Below are 23118 nucleotides of genomic sequence, written 5' to 3' on the forward strand. Positions count from 1 at the left end.
TTATTGCCAATAAACATTAATCCTCATTAGAGAGTATTTACATAGTAAGAGCTTGGCAAATTGCATTGCCTTTGCTTCTTTTTCCTAGCAGCCACAGGATTGTTTTGTGTGGGGTTTTTTTTATCACTCTTTTGATATGCTAATACCTCTTGAGGGGGATTAACAGCCTCCAAAATTTATTAGCTTTTCTATCCAGTATTTGATGTTGACTATTTTCTCCCTGAAACTCTCCTCTCCTTGCTTCTGCCTCTGTTTCTATGTCTTGTCACTGCCACCCTAATCCATGCTCACCCTGATTTCCAGATTCTGGGAATGCTTCCTGTGTCCCACTGGCTACCCAGGCCTCATTTCTGCCTTTGAAGTCCTCATCCTATACAGGACTTCTCACCCCCTCCTCCACCAGCCCCTGCAAGCCCTCACCTCTAGACTGTTACCACCCTAAGGCTCAACTCCCTGCCTCCACCACTGGCAGGGTCCGGTCATCTGTCTCCAGGCACAGCATCCATGTTACCACTCTCTTGCTGTGACACATACGGAGACTCAGGATTGTCTATTTACATTAAACGCAAGCTCCTTACCCTGACATTCACATTCTTCCACGTGGCCCAAGCCAGTTCCCCAAAGCTCTCCTCAATTACCCTATGCCATAACCCAGACCGACTAAGCTAAATTCATAGAACAAAGCTCTTTCCTCATTTCCTTCGCTCCTATGATTCCATTCCCTCCCGATGCTTGTTGAAATTGTGTGTCCCAGGGTCTCTTTTCAGTGACATTGCCATGAAGTTCTTCTTGACCTCATGAGAGAACTCCCTTCTGAGAGCCCTATAGCTCTTTATTTGTATTTGTGATACTTCTACCTTATTTATACAAGCATGTGTATCATATCTGTCCAGTATACATATGTACGAATATATAAGCATATAGTGCTGATAAGGGATAGTGTAATATTATAAGGAAAACTCCATTTTTAATCTGTAGACCTATATTCCTATATTTCTCTTACCAATTATTCAATACAAGAGAAAAGAAGAGGTCAGAGAGTAGGAGTGCAGAAGAAGACTTAGGTTTGCTGGGTGACAAGTATATCCTAGGCAGTATGCCAGGTATTACACAATGCATTAGCTCTTTCAATGCGTACACAAACCCTACAAGTAGGTATTATTATCTCAATTTAATAAATTAGAAGATTGAAGCACTGGGAGGCAATGAACTTGCCAGAGTATCTGAGCCTCAGTTTCTTCCTCCAAAAATAACAAAAATAGAATCTAAGTGTCTACTCTCCGGATCTTACTAAGTTGTTGGGTGGATCAGTTGAGCTATACATATGGTAATGCTTTGTCAACTAGAAAATTATATCATCTTATGTATTTATTTTATCCCAACTGATTCCAAGCTTCTTTATGGCAGGGACAGCTTATCATTCTTCTTCAAACGCCCAGCATCCAGCATAATGCCAGGCACATGGTAGAGACCCCACAAGAGCTTCCTTCATGGATCAGTCTCTCAGTCCCTGCAGTGCTACCCTCAGACTTTGAGCATAGTAGACACCAATGAATATTTGTTGAATTTCATTGAACTGGAAGGATATCGTAGCTCAGGTGTGGGGCCCCATCTACCAGGCAGTGCAAACAGAAAACATCTGTAAAACAAAGTTTTTTCCAGCATTAATAATGTCTCACCTTTTCGAGCAATAACACATAAAAAAAAAAAAAAATCTAACATTACAAAAAAAACCCAGGATAGTTCATTTCTTCTCAGATAATTTGAGGAATCCCTTGTGTGTATCGTGATAAGATTTGACCAGAGGATATAATCTTCATGTAGATATGTAGAATTTCATCATTCTTTGATTAATGATATGTTTGCTGGCACCTTGAATTACCTTTTTGCCGCTCAATGGATGGTCCACAGATGTTGGAGGCAAAGGAGGACTTTTAAGTAATAACTACAGTTAGTTCACCTGCTTTTTTCCTTAGTAACTATCACTCATATCTGCCTTGTTGCTTTCAGAAATTTTCAATTTTATGTACTGTGTATTTCTTACCAAAAGCCTCTTAATGTGAGTTAAAACCCTTCTGAGGTTTGCCTGAAACCAAGTAATCAAGAATGTTATGTAATACAGTATAATCAAAATTATATAAATACGTTTCATGTAGTTGTTGAAATTTTGAGCAGGTATTCATTTGCCATTCAAGTTTTACACTAAGATATTGGTGTTTGGATTTTTTCAGACATTTCTATGACAACCCCATCCAGCTTGTTGGACGATCCGCTTTTCAACATTTACCTGAACTAAGAACACTGTAAGTTTTTCTCTAACAGATAAATCACTTTCTCCTTGTAGAGTTGCTGTAACAACCAAATGAATATTATAAGTTGAAGTGCTTTGAAAATGGCAATAAAGATTACCGCTTTCTAGAATCTTCTCCCAATAATACTCATGTACCCTTCCTTCTAGGACTTTGAACGGTGCCTCACAAATAACTGAATTTCCTGATTTAACTGGAACTGCAAGCCTGGAGAGTCTGTAAGTACCTGAGTGGGCTCTTGCCTTTGCCCAGAATGGACACTGCCCTGAAACCCTGACCAGTCTTAATGTCAGTGAATCAAAATACGTCACTGTGCGATGCTTGAATAAAAGACTCATGTCTGGTTTGTGTTTCTACAGGACTTTAACTGGAGCACAGATCTCATCTCTTCCTCAAACCGTGTGTGATCAGTTACCTAATCTCCAAGTGCTGTGCGTATCAGTAAGGCAATAACGCTGTGTAAACAGGCAGCTTCCATTTAGGGGTGAAGTGGCAGACATTATTTCAATAATCCTTTAAAAGAGAAGAAAGTTCCTTCCTTGCAGGTCCCCAGGTCAGGCCTCCTCTGCCCCCTTTGGGCTAGGGAAATGGTTCTCTGCTCTGACCCTGGTAAGGATGGCAGTGTACCCTTTGTTTCCAAATCCCAGTCTCCCATTAGAGTTTCAATTGGCACAGGTTTCCTTTCAGAAAATGGATATGAACAAGCCAAAATAACTTCACTTCCCCTTCTAAAGGCTTTGTGGAGCAGAAAACAAAAAAAATGACATAAGAGATTAAAAGCCTAACATGGATGCCAAAATAAAAAAATTAAGTTATCAGATCCACACAAACCTTGATAAAGGAGACCACACATTCTTCCGGTATAGTTGTGGGTGCCATGTTCTAATGTTTCACCTAATGGTTAAACAGTTTGCATATGTTATTTCTGTTGACTTGGAGCTTTTTTCTCTGCCCTTCCTACGTTGTACAAAAAAAGCAATTCATAGGAATTTGAAGAGCCTTGTTTTGGCCTTCCATTTTCAGTCCTCTCCCTCAACTGCCACTCAGCCCTATTATTGTCCACTCAAGCATTGTTGGGACTTCATGAAAGGACCCTTCATCTCTTGCCATGGCTCTGTTGTCACATCTGCGGCAGTTGAATGCCTGTAATTCCACAATAGGTTTCGCCTAGTAGCAGAACGGCAAGCAGCACTATAAATGTCAAGTGGAAAAACAGAAACATTTGCCGTGGTGCTTCTGCCTTCCCTTATCCGCAGCCTGCTACATCACTCAGCCCTCAGGTGCTCAGTGACAGGGAGTCGCAATAACACCACATGATAGCCTTGAAGTCAGGCACTCATGTCTGAAGGAAGGGAACGCAAAGCAAGTCTCCTCTTCGTCACGCCCACATCCCGCTACAAGGGGTAGATACAGATGAGAAAACTGAGAATTAGAGAAGTGAAGTATTTTCCTCAAGTTATTCTCTGTCACGGTCACACTGCAAGAAAGGAGCAGAGTCCAAATTTAAATACAGGTACTTTGCTAGGATAACTGAAAGTATATGTATACCAGGTAGTGGAAATCTAGGGGCCATCTCAGAATTCTGCCTCCCGCACCCAGAATAGGCATAATTATCTTCATTTCTGGCTCAGTAACATGACTAGGATTTCGCATACTGTAATTAATAAGTAGGGAGCCAGTATTTAAATCATGTCTATCTCCATTATGTCATGCAGTGAATGGTAAACCACCCAGGTCTAGAACTGTATAAATGGAGGCTGACTAGCAAATTGGTTACAAGATAGGGCTCTGGGGTCTATTTTTCTGGTTCAAGTCCAGTATTCCTATATATCAGCACAGTATCTTGAGCAAGTTATTTTAGCCTTTCTTGGGTTTTCTTTCCCAATCTATAAAATTGAGATGTAGCCGCTTCCGTCAGAGTATCATCATGAAGATTAAGTGAGTTATTTACATGCCAAACACTTACGCTGGCACTTGGAACATTGCCAGCTCTCAGGCAGTGTTAGCTCTTCATCATATTATTAGGTTGGTACAAAAGTAACTGCTGTTTAAAAGGTTAAAAATAATTGCAAAAATCACAATTACTTTTGCACCACCCTAATATTTCTCACTTCCTTTACACCATTATTCTTTCCTCAAGTTATTCTTTCCTTAAGTTGACACTTTCCTGTCTAGGCCTGAAAAAACACAAATACATTCTTGGCAGTATCTTGCCATTTTCAAAGCACTTCACCCTAGAATATTGATTTGTTCTTCACAACAACCCGGCAAGATCAGCAAAGCAGGTATCTTTTCATTTAAGAGAGAACTGAGAAAGACATCAGTGCTTCGGCCTGTGTGTCAACCAAGTAGAATTAGTTGAAGTTGAGAGTAGAACTCGGGGTTCTGACCTCGACTACGATCTACTTTATATTCTAGAAGTATAGGTCTGAGAGCACCTCTCTGAGACTGAATTATCCACTGGGTACTTGTTACATGAGGAAATTTCACTGCACATGAGGGGTTTTGTCCCAAGTTGCTTCACCTACATGGGGATTACTTGGCAGTGTGTGGCTTTCCCCAGTTCCTAGCTGGTGACGTTAGTTAGGCAAGTTATTTCCCATTGTGTGATACTCATAGGTGTCGCCCCCACAAGGCGACCACAAGGATTAAATGAAATAGTTCAGATGAGGCTGTAAACATGGCGTCTATATATAAGAAGTGCTTGATCAATGTGAACCATGAAAGTCATTAGGTAGAAGGTGGGTAGGAGGTGATACTGTGTCTTTACGTAGAAGAAGAGTGTATGTATCCTCCTCAAAGAGGTACTCTGGAAGGATCTGCCCCCTTGAAGCCTGTGGAATTGAGTGAACCAAGTTATTATCAGCTTTGATAATACATGTCCATTTTATTTCATTCACTACTTTTCAGAAATATTTACTATATTGTTTATCAGGTGTGTTTGTGTATAGATGTGAGGTGTGGTTCTGGGGGTGTTTTGTTTTTTTTGTTTTGGTTTTGGTTTGGTCTGGTCTTTCAACGTTCTAATATAAACTGCAAATTTGTGTTTGCAAACAGCTTCATTTGAACTATTTATGTGTAATAAGTGAACTGTATTTCTATACCAATTCCATCTATTCAATACATGTAGGATAAAGTGATCAACTACAAGAATAAAATAATTTAAAAGCCTCTTAGAAAACAGTATTGATTTTTCAGTTGCATAGTGGTGATCTGGTTCTAAGAATTAGAATCAGGCATGAAAATGTGTTAACTGATTAGCTGATAACTTCTAAAACATGAGACAAGATTATATATACACATATACTTTTATATATGTATGTATATGTGTGCGTGTACATGTATATATATATATATATATATGTATATTACTTTATCTATCCGCTTTCTTTTTTTTTAAGCTTTCTGCAAATTACCATGGCTTGTTTTAGATTAGTTATATTATACTCTAAATATATCCAGATGTTTTTGTTATTCTGTAATTTGTTGAGTTTTGGCTGAAGACTTTCTTAGATATTTTCCTCCCTCATAGTGATTGATTTCAAAGTTAGTGCTATGTTTGGAATTGTGGTTGGAGTTTTATTTTAGTTGATTAGAAGAGAACCAACAATGATTCTTTTAGCTGTAGAGATATAGCAGCTCTTAGAAACAGAGGCACAATGATTTAATTTGATTTGTACTCATTTCAGTAAGATAATAGCTAGAACACTGTAGATGATCACGAACAAAATATAAATAAATTCATTAAGTAAATTATTTAAATCAATTAAAGATGTATAACAGTTACATTTCAGTAAACATTTGAATCTACTGTTTAATCCAATAATGCCAGTGACTACCTGCTCCATGGCAGGGCTGGGGAAACGTTCAGAGTCTGCCTTTGGGAGATACCATGTATCCCCGAAAATAAGACCGGGTCTTATATTAATTTTTGCTCCAAATGATGCATTAGAGCTTATATTCAGGGGATGTCTTCCTGAAAAATCGTGCTAAGTCTTATTTTCCGGGAAACACTGTATATCATCTTGGAGAGGAAAAGAGAGCAAAGCATGTTTCCTTATGATTAATATGTAACAGATTTTCCCTTTTGTATCTTCTGCTTTTCAGAGATCTATCTTACAACCTGCTAGAAGACTTACCCAGTTTTTCAGTCTGCCAAAAGCTTCAGAAAATGTACGTCTATAAGAGTCTCTAAGTCACCTAGCGAAAAACAAGCCCGAAATCACATTTCCAAGGGTCACTGGTTTGCTTACCGTATGGTTCACTGGGAAGACATTTGATGGATGCGTTCCCTTTGTACACACACACAAGATGTGACTGTATAAGATGGCTATAAAGTTGGGAAATACATACTTCCCAAATGAGTACAAATACATTATATTGTTTTACTATACATTGTACTATAAGTAAAGCCTTTATTATGTATTTGGTTTTTTCCCCCCTGAACTGGTGCAATAATGAAGTAGGTTTGTTTGAGCTTTGGAATTTTTCTAAACTTACATATCCAATGAATGGTGTTATTTTTTAATATGGGGGACTTGAGTTTGTTGGCATGTTCATTTCACAATAGTCATCTTTAGAGGAGGTGCTGTATTTGCCATATTTGAGGTGCTATTGATGCTACTCACACATGAAATTTTTTCGATTCCTCTATTAAATTGCCTTCTCCATAAAACATCAGCCTTCATTGTTTTCATAGTCATACTTTGGTCTTGATCAAAACAATATTAAACATCTATCCTTTCCCAAACTTAATTTTTCTCTGAATGACTCTGGATGATTAAGAGAGGGAAAAAATCCATCTTGGAAAGGTAAAGATTTGAAACTCCTGCCTACCCTCAAAGAATACAAGAAAGGCTCAAAAGGTAGAGTCAGAAGAGACATCCTCAAAGTGTTTGAGTGATGACGGCATCTGGACTATGGTTTTATATTCACCCAAAGGAACTAATTGCTTTGAAAGAGAGATGATACTTAAGTGTGTAAATTCTTATGTTCTTTTTTAAACAACAAAAACATTTTAAACAGTCACTTGATAGTCCTATTTCATGTGTTCCTTTGATTGAGGGCAGGTAATTCCTCTGTAAACGTTCTCTGAGGACGAATCTTTGAAACCAGTCACTTTGAAATCAATCTTTGGAACTCTGTCATTTCAGAGACCTGCGACATAATGAAATCTATGAAATTAAAGTGGACACTTTCCAGCAGTTGCTGAGCCTCCGATCTCTGTGAGTACTGCCCCTTCCCAGAGCACTTTCTTTCCCTTTGGGGCTTCCCCCTCATATATTTTTTTCACTGTATGTGCGTATTGTTGGGCCTTTGTGAATATATTTGCTACGAAAAGGCAAATATTTAGCTCAGGATTGTTTCCAGAAATAAATTCAATAGTGGTAACTTTGCAATCAGCAGCCATGAAACTTTGATAAAGAGGAAGGAAGCCATGCTGTGAGTGACAAAATGTGTTTCGTAGTAGCCTGGAATTGTCCCGGATCATTTTGCATACAAAGATAAGATGACCACACAATTCTTCCTGTCCATTTGTCCATTTATTTCCTAGTCAAACAGTTTCTCAAAATGTGATTTAAGAATTATGAGGGGCGGGGGGTGGGCAGGGGAATGTAAAAACGCGGATTCCAGGTCCACACCTGCCTCATGAGTTTGAATCTCTGGAGTGGGGCCTGAGAGTTGACATTTTAACAAGTACACTAAGGTTTGAGCACACCTGTCTTCAAAAATGCTTCCGTTGCTCAGACAACTAAGACATGTGAATATTTAATTCCATTTTATAATTGAAAACCCCATATAGTAACCATAAATTTAAAAAGAACTGGGTAACAGATTTTTGGGGGTGATAGTTAAAACATCCTGAAACTGGATTTCAATATAATTTTGATGAATGATGACAATATGTAATATTTAAATTATGGTATATTGTTTAAAATCTTTTCTTCCCTAAAGTTTTTATTAATACTTAAGAGACTATACTCTGGTAAAATAATACCATTCCTCAAAACATTTTAAATTCACCTTTAAGAATCACAAGTTCTCTCAAAAATTTACTTTGAAAACCATCTTATTCTGAATTGAATTGTGTGGCCCTTTCCTTACTTTGGGGCTACCCCTAGCTTCTGAAGTTCTTTTACTTTTTAAAATAAATATAAAACAAAAATACATTACCTACTTTTATTACCTACCTTATTTCCCAGGTTTGAGTTCTCACAGTTTTCAAAAGTCAGTTTTTCTTTAAAATGCTGATATATTTGGTAATACTGTATTATATTATTGAAGTTTGCTAAAAGAGTAGAACTCAATTGTTCTCACCAAATATATATATATATATATATAATGGATTTATAATATAGATTTATATACATATATATAAAAGAAATAAAAGGCTGACCTCTAAAGATACCCAAAGAAAGTGACACAGATTCTGAAACCTACATGTCTGAGTCCCCCAAATTTCTCCTGCCCCTCAGACTTCACATCCAGTGACTTATCAGACTCTGCCTACTCCATTTCATTCACTCTTCTGCCTCAGGCCCACGGAATCACTCACTTGGATTACCATCTCATCCTTCTAACCAGTCTTTCCACTGTCAGTCTCCACCCATTCATCTCACTCTCATTTTTTCTTGAGTAGAAATCAAATCATGTTACATTTCTGCTTCATAAAACCTCATTCTTCTCCTATTGTCTTCAAGATCAAGACCAAGCTTCCCAGGACTGCCTTTTAAAATCTCATCCCAACCTCCTGGGACGCCCTCGCCTCTCACCACACATTCCCAGTCTCTGGACCCGCGGATGCTGTTTTTCCCGGTCTTGTGGCCCAGTGGATTCTTCCCCACTCTTCACTCACCCCTGTGCATCCCATAAGAACATGACCTCCTGCCTCTGAGCCCATCCACTCCGACGTGCTCTGCACATTCTCTACTGCAGGCCGCAGCACTCAGCACTGCCGTCAGGGCGCCAGGCTGTACCTGAAAACAAGAACTTGGTCAATCTTCTTATCCCCACGGTCTGGTGCAGTGGCTCTCTCATTATTTACTTAAGAATTTCAAACACGTTCTGAGCAAAAGATCGGGGACTCTGAAGTCAGTCTGCATGAGTAATCCCCCTAAGGTGATTCTTAAACAATTTGAGACACACTTTGGAAACGGTTTAACCAGGAAAGAAACGGGCAGGAAGAATTGTGTGGTCATCTCTTCTTTGTACCTTAAATGATCCCAGCTTCTGAGCTCACTCTGTGACTTGAAGCAAGTCACTTATGCTCTATGCTTCATTCCTCACCAGGAAAATGGGGCTAATGATAATACTTCCTTCTTAGGGATATATTGAGGGTTATGAGATAATACATATATATGAAAAAAAAAAACCCTCATAACCGTATCTGGCACATAGTAAATATGCAACAGGTTTATTGTTATTATTGTTACTATTGTTGTTGTTATTGTTAGAACAACTAAATAACCTTTTAGGGTATATCAGTGAGGTCCTGGCAGGAAACAGAATTCACCTCAGATGGTTCAAATGAAAGGCTACTTACACAGATGTTGGCAGGGAGCAAGCAAGCGATGGGTGTGCAGAACCCAGCAGCATGACCAAGACGGGGGCTGCAGAGACACAGGGAGGAAATGTTTCCAAAACCCAGGAAGAGCTGGGGCACAGAGAGGGAACACCGTGGTTGAGAAAGTGTGCAGCTGCTGCCAGAGACAAGATTGCAAAACAGAGAAGGAGCAGATCACAAGCGCCACACACTCCCTTCTCCAGGGGCTTCCCCTACGACTCCCACAGGAAAGAGCAGGGCACCCTGGGGATGTAGCCTACAAGGCCAGCCCCAGGCACAGAGCAGGACCAAATCGTGGAAATGGCTCCTGCTTGGATGGGGGAGGACCCAGCACGCAGGCTCACCGATTGGAATGGAATTACAGTCCTTTAAACGTACATATTCTCCCACGTTTACTTAAAACCTAGTCATATCTCTCAAAGGCCCTGTGGCAAAACTTGGCCTACATTCCTGATATACTATTCTGTGAAGCTTGCCGGGGCCCCGATGTTCAACTTGAAGCCACCAAAGAGGCTTTGACAGATGGTATGACTTGGCATCCCTCACGGAACACATATGGTGTGAGCAGCTCAGAAGAAGACAGTCTCCTCACCTCACTGCAGCCACCACCTGCAGCTTTCCCACTCCTTTCATACCATTTCTTCTCCGTGGTAGCTGGAATTTTCTCCTGGTCTGGGATCAATGAAAGGGGCAAAATTAAAAGACTTTCTGTTTTCCCCAATTTAAGGTAGCTTCTCAAATAATAAATATTATGTGAATACCATTTATTCAAGGTAACTCAGGGGGCCCAATATCATAAATAAATCACCAATCTGCGCTAGAGAAAAGTAAGCTGTGATCATTTTCAATTAATTCAAATGTCTATACTTTAGTTACCCTTATTAGTTCGGCATTTTAAAAATACCAATTTTAAGTTCACTGCTTTTTTTTTTTTTAATGTGGAAGTTCTTATTCCTGTGAAATTATCTACATTTATGTGTATATGAAGGAAAGGAGTGATGTGAAGGGAAAGGGTGATGGAATTTTATTTCTCTATAAATTGTAGATTTTCTTTGTTATCAAAGGATCTTATTTCCGACATATGCTAGCCCCTGTTTTATTCATTTCCCAGTTAAGAATTTAAATGTCTGTCTCCTTTACTGGGAATTTTCTTTTGAAATCATCTCTGTTTCTGTTAAGGCCTGACATACATGACCAATGCAGACAAATTCGTATTGAGTTTCATTACATATCCAGGGACTTGCTTGTCAGAATAAGAGCCTCAGAAGTTCTCACTCCCCTACCGCCACTCGTTTTAGAAATGTCCTAATAAAATTTTACAGTCGTGTTAAAGTTATCTTTTTAGCAAGAAGAGAGTAAAAACTAAGATATCCACCTGAATGATTTTCCTTGATTTAAACAAGGTTGCTTTAAAGTTCTCTCTTTACTCATTTTATACTGTTAATATCTTTATCTGAAGGATAATTTGGTAAGTTAATTGTTCCCGTCCTGAATGGAAATTAAATTTTGTTAGAATGAATATATATGGTAAAACTTCACACGGTATTCTTTTATTATATAATCCTCTGACTTGCCTTTTTTTAAAAAAAATAGGAATTTAGCTTGGAACAAAATTGCCGTTATTCACCCCAATGCATTTTCTACTTTGCCATCTCTAAGAAAGCTGTGAGTATTTTATTATTTGTTTATGGCATGTCATTTAATAACTAGGGACCATCTAAGTAAATCAAAAATGTTGGTTTTGCTGAAGAAGCCCACAGTTCACCGATTGCCCAGCCCTCAGTACTCTCCACATTAGAGCTGGATCAGACCAAAGAGGAACCGAGTGTCCCTCCAAAGTCATGTGGGCCCTTATGTGAATAATTGAGGATCTGGGTGACAGCTGGTTCTGGTTACGGAGGTGAAATTTTCCATTTTTTACTGAGCAATCAGGTGGAATGGAATAAGATGTCAATTCACTTCTAAAGGGCTTTCATTTTATAGTTGCCCATTTTGACTAATAGAAAACCTTCTGTCTCTTTTTCCTTCCTTCCTTTTCACCTCTTGCTCCTTCCTCTCCCCATCTCCCTTGTCTAATAGAGAAAAAAAAGGAATTGGTAGACAGAAGTTAAGGGCAGCAGGAAGGGAATAAACCCCTGAACGCTGTCCCTCTCACTCCTAACTTAATCCAATCAGCATCACTTTTCAAACTAGATGTAGCACCTGGCACTTAATTTAAGATGTTGCCACCTGGCAAAATTAAGCTGAATATAGAAAATATAATTTGGATGCAATTAAAGCAGTTTACCTCTGCAATCTTGATTGTAAATAGAAAAGGTATCAGGAGCTGAAACCAAAATAATTACTTTTACCATTAAAAGTGAGGACCTTGCTTAGAAGTCTTTATGGAACTGTTTAATAATCTTTAGGTTGTTTTTTTTTATGTAAACATTTTATGCTAACACAGACTAAAAGCCAATTGTTGTTTGATGTTTTGCAGGGACCTGTCGTCCAACCGCCTGTCATCTTTTCCTGTAACTGGGTTACATGGTTTAACTCACTTAAAATTAACAGGAAATCATGCCTTACAGAGCTTGATATCATCTGAAAACTTTCCAGAACTCAAGTGAGTTTGTCATTAAAACTAATAAGATACATTTGTGGTCATGTGAAATAATAGACGTGTTATAGTTGTTTGCAAAATTTATGAGGTCATGGGACTCTTTTGAATTTCATTGCATGCCCTCAAGTCTCCCACCCCTGCGGCATTGTTAGGACGAGGCCCCAAGTGGAAGAATGGGTCTTCCTGACCACATTTCCTTTCTTTCTCAAAGATGCCTCCCGGAATTATTGAGTTCATGGAAAGAGTTTGAAAACCATTGATCCATGGGAACTAAACTAGGATATGTAATTAAATAACATGATAACATTATTGTAGTCCTGTTTACATTTTAAAATTCATCTAGCTTGTGTATATGTTCTAATAAAATGTACTAAATTAATATTTGTTTGAGGAAGTAACGCTCTTTAAGATCTGTTATGCTTAGTTTCCATAAAGAAGTCCCTTGAAAGACTATATATATGTATATTTTTTAATCAAAGTACTTTTTACATACTTGTAAAATCATAACCCCAAAAGAGAGTTTGGAAAGTAGAAGAGAGAAAAAAATGTAAAATTACCCCCTAGACAACTTTTTATGTTATTTCCCTCCAGACTTTGTTTCCAATGTATTTTTAATTGTTAGACTCATAGTACGTACACAAAGTTTTATCATGTTTTCGTCACTTAACATTATGTCATACCATAAGCACTTTTTAATGGTGCTACAATTTTCCCAGCAGTCATTTTTTTTTAAACATTTTTATTATGGAAATTTTCAAACACTAAAGTAGAGAAAATAAAATACCCATCACTCAACCTTAGCAATTATCAACATTTCATAGCAATAACTTTTAATAATTCCATTGTTATTATTAATAGCACAGTAATAAACATCTTTATGACATAGTTAATATTTTAGATTATTTATTAAGGCAGAATTATTAAGTGAAAGAAGATGAACACAGTATTTAACAACCGACTTCTTTAAGTGTGGTTTTTCTTTGGTTTTGTTCATTTAAAGGATTATAGAAATGCCTTATGCTTACCAATGCTGTGCATTTGGAGTGTGTGAGAATGTGTATAAAATTTCTAATCAGTGGAATAAAGGTGACAACAGCACTACTGATGACCTTCATAAGAAAGATGCTGGAATGTTTCAAGTTCAAGGTAAGACCAGCTATGTCACAGTGATGAAACTGTGGCTGGAAGGGTCTTGAAAAGTCATCAGATTATCTGAACTCCAGACAGGTCCCTATGTAACCACTCCAGCAAGCTGGGAATCCATCCCACTTTTTAAAGATTCCCGGCAAAAGAGAAAGTTTTTTGGGGATTCATTCTAAAACTTCATCCTTTCTGTGAGTGAATTTTTAATACTTATATTTATAATTATATCCCCCTTAGTATATATTGTTTTCAGGGGTAGTTAGTAATATTGATATCAATAGGCCCAAAAAAGGGCCCCATCTCTGTGGATACCTTTTTAAAACATGTTTCTGAGATCTTTTCTCCAGAAGATAAAGTCTATTTTTATTCTTATCTTGTTTTCTCCAGAAGATAAAGTCTGTTTTTATTCTTATGTGGAGGACATAGATGGCTCCATATTTCAGCAGAAGGGCTTAAGAATCTAACCTCTTATCCAACAAATTTCAAAACATTCTCCCTTCTACCCCCCACAGGGTTATCTGTCAGGAAAGTGAAATGAGATAATGTCTGCAAAGCACTTGGCTTTCCTTGGAGTAAGACCTTACTTAAATAGACAGCAATGCACCTCAAACCACACCTGTGGTAATGAGGAGGATCTCTGGGCAGCCCCCGTTTTCCTTTCCCTGCCAACCTTGCATGTTTGCACAGAGTCTAAACAGACAGGCTTGTCTTCCTTTGGGCCTTAATGATTTGTTGACTCCCAAGCAAGTAGGATTCAGCCAGTCGTCACATTACCTTAACATTTCTTCCTGTACACCTCTTAGTTTAAGGAGCTCATATTTTGGCTCTTGGCTTTTTTGTTTTAGGCCACAGCATGTGTCTTGCTCGTTACTACTTTAGTTTTTGCTCTAAAACAACAATTAGAGTGCCTATTACGTATGTGTCAGGTACCGTTCTAGGCCCTAGAGGTACAAAATGAATACGAGAGACAAGGTTCTGCATGGAGTTTATTTTCAAGGACAGTGATTCTCAACCCTGGGCCCTCATGTTGGAATCATACGGAAGCATTTAAAAAATACTGATGCCCAAGCCCCTTACCAGACCAAGTAAATCAGCATCTTTGGGAAAGTGTATTAGATCACAAAACTCCTAGTCCATGAATAGCTAAACCAAGCACCAAGCACTTGATTTGTCCTCTGTTAAGCAGAAGTCCCCAGAAAAGACTGAAACAGTATACCTGATTCTCCTTCTGCTCAGAGAACACAGCCCAGGACATTTGCACTATAGCTATCTTAGTGTCAGGAAACTGGATAAAGTGAGGCCACTGAACACAGAGGCCCACAGCCTCTCTTTATTTGCAGTCAGTACAATCTGGGGCCACCAACAAGAACAGAATGAGAGAGCTTAGATGTTAGGACAAGGAGTCTGGGGTTCCTCTCCTTTACCCCCAGTTCTGCTGGGATACTATGTCATGCAGGAGCCTGAGCAGAACATCTAAAGGCAACTTTAGAGCAGACTTGCAAGCAAGCCAGATCCCATGGAAGAGCAGGATGTCTGACTTTTGGTTCCCTTTGTGACACTTCATGTCTCGAGGGCAATCCAGGACCCTCCTCCCTGGGATTGGTCCCCCAAAAAGAGAGACGGAATTAACCATTCCAGGACTTCTCACGCCTGCAGATGACCGTGATCTTGAAGACCTCCTGCTTGACTTCGAGGAAGACCTGAAAGCCCTTCACTCGGTGCAGTGCTCACCTTCCCCAGGTGAGAAAGGCGGCAGCCGCCTCAGCAGCAGTTGCCACCTCTGACTCTGAGGCCATCGGGGGCAGTTGGCTACACTTCAAAGCAAAATCTATGCCACCTTTGTGGTCCATCTAATCCCTCCCCATAGGGACCTTTAAAATACAAATGTCCGTTCCCTGGAGTCAGTCTGCATTCATAAATAAGATTTTTGCAGGAGACTTTTGGTTCTGATTAACGGAAACTAAAAAATCAGCCATGTAGTTAGAAGCATATGTAATTTTTAAAATTATATTAGCAATTTAGCCTGAACTAGCATGCAACAGTCTTGCGTAATCACTGATTTTTTAAAAGTGATTTCTATGAAGTCTTCCCTAAATGGCTATTTGGTTAAAACAAATAATAGTTTATACAGATAACTCAAAAAAAAAAAAAAAATCTATGTATGTCGACTTAATTGTCCCACTCCCAGGAACAGGATGGGCCAGTTGAAAAAAAGACAGCTGGAAAGTGTTGATATTTTATTTTCAACAAGTAGATCGTCCCTTGCTCCCAAACATCTAATGTCAATTTAACCTAAGATGAGATTTTCATGAAATGCACCTTCATACTACCCATACTTCCTCTTCTAATATTATGGAATATTTCCTAGGATTCTCCCCTACTTGCAGAACTTTTTTGAGGCATTCTGGGGGGAAAAAAACAAAGTGTAATGAAAAGCACAGGAGATCTGGCTTTTTACCTGACCCCAATACTGCTGTATCGGGGGACCTGAATCAAGTGATTTCAATTCCCCATCTCCATTTCTCTGTGTAGAGCTCTGACTACCTGGTGTGTTCACCGCACCACCAGTGCTGCAGAAAATCTGAGGTAGTAAATGACAGTGGTTTAAGAAGTGAAGTGTGCCACAAGGGAACTGTGTATATTTCTGTGGCTATTCTTGGCCTCTATCTCATGGTGTCCTTAGAAGAGAAACAAAAAGGTAATTTGGCAAAAGGTTGTAAACCCTAATCTGATACCCAGCTTTTTTTTCTTCCTTGGACTTCTAGGCCCCTTCAAACTCTGCGAATACCTGTTCGGTAGCTGGCTGATCAGAATTGGGGTGTGGACCATCGCCGTTTTGGCCCTTACCTGTAATGCCTTGGTGACTTCGACAGTGTTCAGAGCCCCTCTGTACATTTCCTCCATAAAACTGCTCATTGGGTTAATAGCAGCGGTGAACATGCTCATGGGAGTCTCCAGTGCGGCGCTGGCTGGCGTGGACGCGTTCACTTTTGGCAGCTTTGCACAGCATGGTGCGTGGTGGGAGCAGGGGGTCGGTTGCCAGGTCGTCGGGTTTTTGTCCATTTTTGCATCAGAATCATCTGTTTTCCTGCTGACGCTGGCAGCCCTGGAGCGTGGGTTCTCAGTGAAATGCCCTGCAAAATTTGAAACGAAGACTCCTTTTTCCAGTCTGAGAGCAATCATTTTGCTCTGCGCGGCACTGGCCCTGACCATCGCCACCGTGCCCCTGCTTGGTGGCAGCGGGTACAGCGCCTCCCCCCTCTGCCTGCCACTGCCCTTTGGCGAGCCCAGCACCACAGGCTACATGGTGGCCCTCGTCTTGCTCAACTCCCTTTGCTTCCTCGTGATGACCATCGCCTACACCAAGCTCTACTGCAATTTGGAAAAGGGAGAGCTGGAGAATGTTTGGGACTGTTCCATGGTGAAGCACATTGCTCTCCTGCTCTTCACCAACTGTATTCTGTACTGCCCAGTGGCTTTCTTGTCCTTCTCCTCTTTACTGAACCTCACATTCATCAGTCCTGAAGTCATTAAGTTTATCCTTCTGGTGATTGTCCCACTCCCTGCATGTCTCAATCCCCTTCTCTACATCCTCTTCAATCCCCATTTTAAGGAGGATCTGGGGAGCCTGGGAAAGCAAGCCCACATTTGGACAAGATCAAAACACCCAAGCCTGATGTCTATTAACTCGGATGACATCGAGAAACAGTCCTGTGACTCAACCCAAGCCTTGGTGACATTCACCAGTGCCAGTATAGCCTATGACCTGCCTTCCAATTCCGGGTCACCACCAGCTTATCCAATGACCGAAAGCTGTCATCTTTCATCTGTGGCATTTGTCCCATGTCTCTAATTAATATGTGAGAGAGAAAGTTTTCAAAAATTGAAAACCTGAAAATGTGAGATTGAATACATCAGAGCAGTAACTAAAACAGCTGAGTCGAAACTTGATTTTTTTTTTTTTTAAATCTCTCGGAGTGAAAAAACTGACAACCTATTGATACTGGAGAGTGAATGCTGCCTGTATAATCCATTCAGCTAAGAGAGAGATTAGCCACACTATTTAGGTAAGCCCAGGTTTCTTTTAAAAATCAGATTGAAATGTTCAAAAAAGAGTCTCCATGATTTCAATTGAATTCTTTTTAAACTCACCAATCTAATGATTGGGGGGTGGGGGAAACCAATTGCTCACAAAAGGGGTTCTAAACGCAAAATTCCTTAAAAGATGGTTGGAGGTATTAGGAAAATAAGAGTTTTAAATGGCCTACAGTACTAAGTAAAGGTTGTCACCAATAGGATTTCATTTTAATGACTATGTGGAGATGTTTTAGCCCTCCTTTGCCTCTCCTCAGGAAGGATCCTTCCAGGTCACCACCCCCCCCCCCCCCCCGAGTAGATAATATAAGGCATTATTAATTTACTCATAGTCACATCATTTTTAGAGATGCCAGATTTTATGTATCAGCACTAGATGGTTCCGTTCCAAATGGAATAAAAATGCTTACAAATATTTTGAAAGGAAAACGAACTTAAATTCTTAAATTGCCATGAAGGCAATCCTGTACAGGTAGGTTTGCCCTGTCTAATTCGTTTTTAACTCCTTGGTACCCAGAATTCAGAAGAAAAGTCCATTGTCCGCAATGGACATACCGAGTAAAGATGGTAAGCAACCTGGGATTTCTTTTTTTTCTTCCTGGGTAAGTGCACATGTTTCACAGGAGGTTTTATCTGTTGATTCAAATTGATGTGCATCTTAAGATAATGGTCAAATGCAGGCATAACATAAATCCACTGACAACTTCTCACACGGAACTTTAGCAACAAAATCTGAAATCACTTTGGATTCAACAGAGACTTGGTAACATATTATCCTGTTCATTTAGCTGGGTTTTAGATGGGTTGTCTTTGGATCAACCCACTTGATGTCAGGAACAAGACTTCTCTGCTTATTCTATATTTAATACACGTGTTAGGTATTTTAAGAGGCAAAACTATACTAAATAAAGGTCACAGGATTAATTCGTAACTTTATTATACTACATTAGCTTCAATGCATCCAAACCAAAAGACTGTTAGGTAGATTTATTTTTATATAAGCATGTTTATTTTGATCAGATGTTTTAACTTGGAATTGAAAAAAATACATTTATGAGATGTTTTATAAGATGTGTAAATATAGAACTGTATTTATTACCACAGTAAGATTCAGTAACACAAAGGACCATGATAATAAACATGTACAGTGGCATATTCTTCCATATATATTGTGTTTCTCTGCTCATTTTCTTTAAATTCATTAACTGTATATAATATATGTAAATGTACAGTACTTGTAAATAGATTCCAAACTTGCTTTTCTATTGGATACGAAATAAAGAAATTTGTAATAAAATGTGTGACTATAAAACAAAATATTTTCAAGTCTTTTATTGAACCCATAGGTAAATATATGGTCTCCTAAATGTTTTTGATTTTTGATATGTAAGTACATTTGTTATCCAAGTATTTACACTTCAATATGTTAGGTATTTTGGACTTACCTTAAGAAGTAAATCTTTAACAAGAACAAAATAAAATATCTTTATCAAATCCTGGATTGTTTCAACTATGATTGATAAGCCATTTTGTCATGACAGATGACTTGGTGAAGTTTATTGTCCCCACTGATAGTTTGGATTTCATAGCCAGAACCTATTTCTTGAGCAATGTAAAAACAAAACAAAAAATTAGAAAAAAAAATATAAATAACAATCTTAAAATTATTCAACACGAAAATAACTTTTCTGTAAATTTTTCCTATAAAGAAAACAGATTTCATGACTATGTCAAGGCCAAAACTTAAGGACATGTGATTCCCAGGGCACAAAGAAATACACTGTTGCCCTTCAGTTTCTATCTCCCAAAAAATAAGAAAGGAAATAATTTTTCTAAATTTCTTGGACCAGGCCTTCCCGGCTTCAGCAGTGATTCCTGATCTCCCCATACAGGTTATAAAATGAAACCATCATGTCTAAGATCAACCCACATTTCCTAAGCACCCCCAGCATTCTAGCACTGAGTTTCCCACCCATCCATCAGATAGAACTATATGCTTCAACCGAACCTAGTTAACAGGCTTCCAATGGCATCCTACTGTCCAGTCCACACTTGGGTTTGTCTTCAGCTGAAACAAGGACTATAACACACCGTCACTCCTCTTACTCTCACTCTTCCTAGCCCAGGCAGCAGATACAAAAGTTGCCTCCATAGCAAAGGTTTTTCTTCTCAACATATTTGCCTTTGGGTGCTCAAAGTTAGCACCCAAAAAAGTTTGTTTGGGTGCTCAAACAAATCCTGGAAGCCCATCCCTTTCTCTCCCACTCAAGAAAACACAAGTCAGGGGCAGCCGGATGGCTCAGTTGGTTATAGCGCGAGATCTTAACAAGGTTGCCGGTTCAATTCCCACATGGGATGGTGGGCTGAGCCCCCTGCAACTAAAGATTTAAAACGGAGACTGGACTTGGAGTTGATGGGCCCTGGAGAAACACACTGTTCCCCAATATTCCCCAATAAAATTAAAAAAAAAAAAAACACAAGTCATTGATGTAATTTTTTTTTTAAGGAAAAACAATATCTACTCCAATTTATTTCTTTAAAAATCTCCAAATTCTATTACTTTGTTAGTAAAACCTAGTTATAATGTATCTCTTACCAAACACTGCTCTATGGAGGGTCTAATAAATGCTCTCAATTATAATACATTAAATCAGAATGACTGGAATTACCTCCACAAATAAATAAAACTACAGTGAGAAGGAGAAAAGATGTAATAAACGGTTGACAGACTGAAGAACAGCAAAAACAAAAACAAACCAAATCAAAGGAACAGAAACTGGTGGGCTAACCTAGACTAAGTGGTTTAACAATTTTGTGTTTTCAAAAATGGATTCATTCATTCAACAAATAGTGTAGCCTACTATGTACAGTGTTCTATACAGTGTTGGATTCCAGTGGAAGATAGACAATAAGCAAATATAATATAAACAAGAAAATGTAGAAACATGAAGGAAATGAAAGTGAATAGCATGACAAGAGTGGCAGGCATGTTACTTTACAGAGCTCAAGAAAAGTCTCTGTGGAATGGTACCTTTTAAACTACGATTTTATTCAAAAAGGAACTACCTTTGCTTTAGCATTCAACCAGTTATATCGATAAAACTCATCATTTTCAGTCCCTCTACTTATATGTCACCTACAACAAATTGTTTTGAATGACATTTTAATATTAAAATATATTAGGTGGCTGTTATTACACATAATTTTTTCTTACAACTGTTACTGGAAAAAAATCATTCTTATACAAAATAGAAAACATCTTTTCATTTCATTTTGGCCAAAACTACAATGTAGTAAAAGGTAATAAAATTAGCAACACTCTGCTCATTTATGAACACTCTGATGAACACTCTGTTCATCAGGGCCCAGGCATGACCCATTTAGAACCAGAAAAGCTGTAACATCTGAAAAACTAACAATGTCTTGCTTGTTTTTTGTTAATCTTATTACATTTAGCTCAGGGGCCTATTAGCTTCGATGGGGCTCACGGTGATCATCCTAACTCCATTCATGCTCTTCAGAATTTGAAAATTTTATTTTACAGTTCAAGTCTGTTGGTAGAAGAGACTACCTCCCTCCAACCCACTAAACACTGACAATTTTCTCTGTCAGTCTACAAGAGGCCCTAAAATACACGTTTGCTTGCCAGTGAGGTGGTCAGGGGCTCTGCAACCACACCTTCATTTCAATGTCCTCTTTGTGAACATTTCTAAAGATGTTGAACTCAGATTCTACACTGACTCATTCATCTCAAACACAAGTTCCAGCATGTCTGACCCTTGAAGCCAACCGGGTAAGATGATAACAAAGCTTTAGCTTGTCTGTATTCAGAAACTGGTGGAAAACACATGTGATGAGCTAGAGAAGCATTTTGGAGTATGGTTTTCCAACTCGAGTCACATTAGGACATGACTTCCTTTCTGGTTTCTATATTTTAAGTGGGACATTAAACATGTTACTCCAGGAAGACAGTGAATCTGATGATATGGGATATGGAAATGATAGCTCATCAAAGAATAATTGAAAAAATAGAGAATGTTTCACCTGGAGGAAAGAAGTCTAAAGAAGAACGTTTGAAATAGTTGAATAATTGAAATGTACAGGTTCTGTTTTTGCTTCAACCACTTCTATTGCTACCAGTTGGCCATCTCTGTTCTGTAGCTTTTCCCTGACTCATAGCTTTTATTTTTTTATAATTTGTTGTTATTGATGATTTCAGTCTACTGCCCCCCCAATGGGACCCCACCCCCAAGGTTTCACGTTAGGACCCTCACCTACTATTATATGCCTTGCCTCTTTCTGTAGCTTCCACTCCTATTCTAGAGGCGAAAGAATTTGACTGATCACTGTCCCTGTGGAGCAGAGCTTTGGGGGTTAGGTCATCTCAGATGTCTCTGCCCAGACGATGGATATGCTACCTCTGGGTCACATGACCCCTTCTAATCCAGTAGTGATGGTGATGCTAGAGGGACGTCAGGATCACATGGTCAAAACCCCGACCATCTATGCTTAAGGAACCATCCAGGGTCACCTCCCTCTGCATGCAACCACGGACAAGGGTCTTTTAGAAGATCTGGTGGTTCTTGATTGGCCTGTTCTGTACACGTGACTAATTTTGATTTTCCTTACTAAGGGAGATAGATTGGAGGTACTTGTCCAGCCCAGGCATGACCCATATTTGCAATTGCTTCCCAGACACCCCATTAAATTCTCCTTGCCTCAAGTCAGATCAGTCAGATACTCTTTCCAAAGAATTTGGAATTTGGACACTAAGACAGTCTAACTCAGTCAGATGATGATGGGATGGGTGCTTGAACTGAAAGATCAAACAGAAGTTTGGCTACCACTCACACTACGAGAAGCCAAAAGTACATGTATAAGTTTGGGGAACAGAAATAGCCTCTCTGCACAGAAAGACAAAAGACTGGTGTAACAAGCAGAAAGGAATAGAAAAGGTGGCCAGCAACCCCATGAACGATGGACTTTCTGGAAAGTTCCATTTTCGGGGTGGCCTGGTCATGTTTTTTGTCCTCTTCTTAGATGTCCATGATGCTGCTTATTGTATGCTCTCAATTAACTCCCTTTTCCACTTGAGCTATAGTATGAAGGGCTTTTTCTTTTGAGGTTATTGTCTTTCACAAACAAGCCCTCCCCAACTAAAATACTTACCTTCACTGTACAAAATGTTTTTAAACACAGATGGGTTGTTTTTCCTCAGTGCCTGGGTAACATCTTTTTCCCCTCCCACCTCGGGGTTCCGCTGGCATAGAGGGAAACACAGCCGTGAACCACCAACCTCTCCACAGGTCCTCATTTTCTCCTCCATTTATTATGGTTACTTATTGGTTTGTTAGTTACATTGGACTACACAGACCTCCCCTCACAGGGGTGTGTTTCTGTGAAAT

The 23118-nt window shown here is 39.1% G+C and overlaps 1 protein-coding gene across 2 annotated transcripts in view; it reads left to right on the plus strand.

Annotated features, from left to right (window-relative positions):
* The window catches only part of LGR5 (leucine rich repeat containing G protein-coupled receptor 5), a 115177-nt gene extending 96147 nt beyond the window's left edge, over positions 1 to 19030 (plus strand). The window contains exons 9-18 of one of the 2 annotated variants that reach the window (XM_033118727.1): positions 2232 to 2303; positions 2459 to 2527; positions 2669 to 2740; positions 6417 to 6482; positions 7463 to 7534; positions 11467 to 11538; positions 12353 to 12478; positions 13476 to 13621; positions 15275 to 15358; positions 16384 to 19030. In XM_033118727.1, coding sequence (XP_032974618.1) covers positions 2232 to 2303; positions 2459 to 2527; positions 2669 to 2740; positions 6417 to 6482; positions 7463 to 7534; positions 11467 to 11538; positions 12353 to 12478; positions 13476 to 13621; positions 15275 to 15358; positions 16384 to 17471 — 1867 coding nt within the window. In that variant the 3' untranslated portion in view covers positions 17472 to 19030. The remainder of the gene's footprint in view (positions 1 to 2231; positions 2304 to 2458; positions 2528 to 2668; positions 2741 to 6416; positions 6483 to 7462; positions 7535 to 11466; positions 11539 to 12352; positions 12479 to 13475; positions 13622 to 15274; positions 15359 to 16383) is intronic. The other variant, XM_033118728.1, reaches the window with a different exon arrangement.
* Positions 19031 to 23118: the final 4088 nt, after the last annotated feature.

This window comes from Rhinolophus ferrumequinum, chromosome 10, assembly GCF_004115265.2.
Source record: "Rhinolophus ferrumequinum isolate MPI-CBG mRhiFer1 chromosome 10, mRhiFer1_v1.p, whole genome shotgun sequence".
NCBI classification, from domain to species: domain Eukaryota; kingdom Metazoa; phylum Chordata; class Mammalia; order Chiroptera; family Rhinolophidae; genus Rhinolophus; species Rhinolophus ferrumequinum.